This window comes from Danio rerio, chromosome 17 (genome assembly GCF_052040795.2).
Source record: "Danio rerio strain M-AB ecotype USA chromosome 17, GRCz13ab, whole genome shotgun sequence".
Taxonomy (NCBI): Eukaryota; Metazoa; Chordata; class Actinopteri; order Cypriniformes; family Danionidae; genus Danio; species Danio rerio.
The window spans coordinates 24,912,501-24,916,225 of record NC_141037.1 but is presented as its reverse complement, the minus strand read 5'-3'; the positions used below and the strand labels follow the sequence as shown (position 1 = coordinate 24,916,225).

The window sequence follows — 3,725 nt, the reverse complement described above, 5'->3', positions numbered from 1 at the left end:
GAACCGGTTCAATTTCAGTGATTCATAATACACAGCTAAGAAATCATGCGCTCCCCTCCCCAAACGAATATAACCATACGACTAAAAGTGTTTCCGAGCAGAACTGTCCGAATTTTGCGAATGGAACACAGTCATAAAGCTCCTTAAGAAAATAAACATGATTCTGTTCAAAGGAATCAACTTGACTCGACTTGAATCACTGAATCACTTCCTTAAACTCATTCATTCACTTATGACTTACTGTACAGTTCATCTGACGTTCGAGATTCGCTTCTAATTCGGGTGACCTCCTCGAGATGTTTGTTTGCAAATTCGGCGTTTTTATCGTCTTTGTGGTGAGTAAGTCTTTGTATTGTTCAGCTTTATGTAGTGTTTTTTAGGAGAAACACCCCGTAGACTAAAACTACTTTGAATTGTAAACATGCGGACTTGCAGTCTCCTATAAACTTTGTACTGATTGTAGCTGTTACATAAAAACAAAATACGTAGGAAGCCGACTGATTAAGAAAGTTAGTTAGAAATATAGTAATCAAGTAAAATAGAAATATTTATACTGTAGTAAACAACTGACTGTATTTGTTTCACTTTCGATTTCTCAACAACACGTTGGTGTACCTCCCAAAGAAGTACATTTTAAAATATTTAATGATAATTACCCATCTTCAGAACCTCCTTGACAAATTTAATTTTGCTTAAAATTCTGTGAAGTTGACTTTGAAACGACTGCACATTTATTTTTTGAATGTTTATATAGCAGAACCTTTTGGTCTGATTCATTCGAGTGGTTATAGGTTTCTCTCAAGTTGTCCTCCCAATTTCCTAAAAATGATATTTTCTTTGATTTATTAGGGAAAGATGTTAATATTCAATTTGTATTAAATAATATTATCATTTTGGGGAAATTTTATATTCATAAATGCAAGTGCCTTAAAACAAAACCACTGTTTTTAGTTTCCAAAAGGAATTTTGGTTATACTGTAAATCTTTAAAGTTGCTAAAATCAAAATGTGGAGGAAGACTGTTAAGTTTATTGAAAAAAAAAAAAAAAAGAAGACCTGTTAGTGTAAATGTTTTTTTTTTTGCTTTTAGTTATGTTTGTGTGTCTATTTTATGCTTTATGTGTATTTATTTGTATTATCATTTTATTGATTTGATTTTTACTGCCTCCTAACGCTGCAGGGCTTGAACCAGCAACCTTCTTGCTGTGAGGCGATTGTGCTACCCACTGCGCCACTGCACTGTAACTTTGAATATAAAACATTATAATAGGCCTGTCTTAATACCTGGTTTTGTCATACGGTCTATTGTATCACAATAAATTGCGATAAACTATATTATTGTCATTTTAATACCATTTTATGCCACTCATTATATGATACCATAATGACAGTATAATATCATCATGATGCAAGTACACTCTTCCAAAAAACACATCATATTTTGTTCTTAATAATATTTAATTACAGTTATTTTAACAATTTAATAATTAGGCACTGAAATCAGACTGTAAAAACGCTTATCCTAAATAAATAATAATAAATGTGAAAAAAAGCTACCAGAGGCTGCGATATCTGGTACCAGATCTATTTTCAGTTGACAGAAAGCCACATAAAAATATACTATATTAATTTATAGTAAATACTATAGTATTTTTAACTATACAGTCATCCATAGAAGTGGTTAAAGTGTCTTATTTGTTTGTTTAAATTTACAGTTAGAGAATGTTTTTTTAAAATAGAGGCAAAGATGAACTTGGGCCTAGAAAAAAAGCTTTGTACTTGAGCATTGACATACAAAAAGCTAAGTTTGTTTGTAGGTTTGTGCGTGTGTTTTTGAAAGTAGAAAGATTTATATTTGGCTTATTCAGTACTTTAATGTTACCCATTTATTTGTGAAATACAGTTTAATACTGCAATTAGTTACATTACAACCCTTCCCTGTTAGTCATTTTTTATTTATTATAGTTATTATAGGTGTTATTATTATTATTATTATTATTATACCCTCATTGGGACTGATGCCTGTGTCCCTAACCCAACATGCTTGAAAAAACTTAAAATAAAAGATTGCAAGTTTAAGTTAACATTTTATTTGTGAAATGCTTTTCCCATGTTTTAGATGCCCACTTTGACTTATAGCTGGCGCTTGAGACGCGATGCCTCCTGTGAGTTTGGAACTTACCAGCATGAGAGGAACACATGTTGCCTCTGTCCTGCAGGTAAGATAATGCATAACTTATTATGCATACAGAACTACCCCGATGTTCCTCAGAGATTATTATTATTATTATTATTATTATTATTATTATTATTATTATTATTATTATTATTATTATTATTATTATTATTATTATTGGCACTGGGTAGTGCAGTAGCACAGTGGGTAGTTCTGTTGCCTCACAGCAAGAAGGTCGCTGGTACGAGCCTTGGCTGGGTCATATGCCATTTCTATGTGGGGTTTGCATGTTCTCTCCATGTTGGCGTGGGTTTCCTCCGGGTGCTCCGGTTTCCCCCACAGTTCAAACACATGTGTTATAAGCGAATTGGGAAAGCTAAATTGTCCATAGTGTATGCGTCTGAATGAGAATGTATGGGTGTTTCCCAGTGATGGGTTGCAGCTGAAAGGGCATATGCTGCATAAAACATATGCTGGATGACATGGCGCTTCATTCCGCTGTGGCGACCTCTGATTAATAAAGGGACTAAGCCGAAAAGAAAATGAATGAATGAACTATTGGCACTGAATTATGAGTGTACTTGGTAGTCCACTACAGTTTGGGCTCCCCTGTGAACAGTCGTCCCGTCAGTTATCAAAAAGAAATAAAATGTAAAAGTTACAGTATGTTAGGGGCTTTTTCCCCAGTTACTGCCTGGCTTTAAATAATTTACATGGCTGTTTACCAAATAAAAAACAGGGACATGAAATAATTAATAGCAGTTAAAATAGTAACTGCAGTCCATGTTACTTAGAAACCACTCAGATAACATATCTAGACACAGTGAACATTTTACGTTCTTACAGGTTGGTCTTTTTTTGACCTGATTTTTTTTTCAAAACAATTTTGGTTCCTGCTGACTGTGGATTGATATTACGATTAATGCTGACAAGAGCGAAAAAAAAAAAAAAAAGAAAGAAAAAAAAGTTTTTCTGCTCAGTGATCAATCAGACACATTTTATTGAATCGGTTATTCATTCATTATTTTCCTTTGACTTAGTTCCTTAATTCACCAGGGGGCGCCACAGCGGAATGAACCGCCAACTTATCCAGCATATGTTTTACACAGTGCATGCCCTTCTATCTGCAACCCAGTACTGGGGATTGGAGGAACAGAGTACAGAGGAAACCCACGCCAACATGGGGAGAACATGCAAAACTCCACACAGAAATGCCAACTGACCCAGCCGGGACTCAAACCAGTGACCTTCTTGCTGTGAGGTGACAGTGCTAACCACTGTGCCACCGTGTTGCCCCCGATTGTGTTATTACCTTAATTAAAATTTAAAATGAATAAAATGCAACAGGATGTTCCCATAGTATATATATGCAAAAAAACTGCATGTGTTTGTGTATTACAGGATTCAAGGTTTCTACACACTGCACAAACACAGACAAAACAGAATGTAAGCAATGTGAGGATGGCTACTATTTAAACAACAACAATAATGAAAACCAATGTCGACCTTGTAAGATCTGTGACGCTAATGGTAAGCCTTAATGTCTTTGC

The 3,725-nt window shown here is 34.6% G+C and overlaps 1 protein-coding gene across 2 annotated transcripts in view; it reads left to right on the top strand.

Annotated features, from left to right (window-relative positions):
* The first annotated feature begins 206 nt into the window (after positions 1-206).
* fas (Fas cell surface death receptor) overlaps positions 207-3,725 on the top strand; it is an 11,243-nt gene continuing 7,724 nt past the window's right edge. For both annotated transcript variants that reach the window (XM_087290469.1, XM_087290468.1), the window contains exons 1-3: positions 207-335; positions 2,119-2,218; positions 3,577-3,705. In XM_087290469.1, the coding sequence (XP_087146595.1) occupies positions 297-335; positions 2,119-2,218; positions 3,577-3,705 (268 nt within the window). In that variant the 5' untranslated portion in view covers positions 207-296. The remainder of the gene's footprint in view (positions 336-2,118; positions 2,219-3,576; positions 3,706-3,725) is intronic.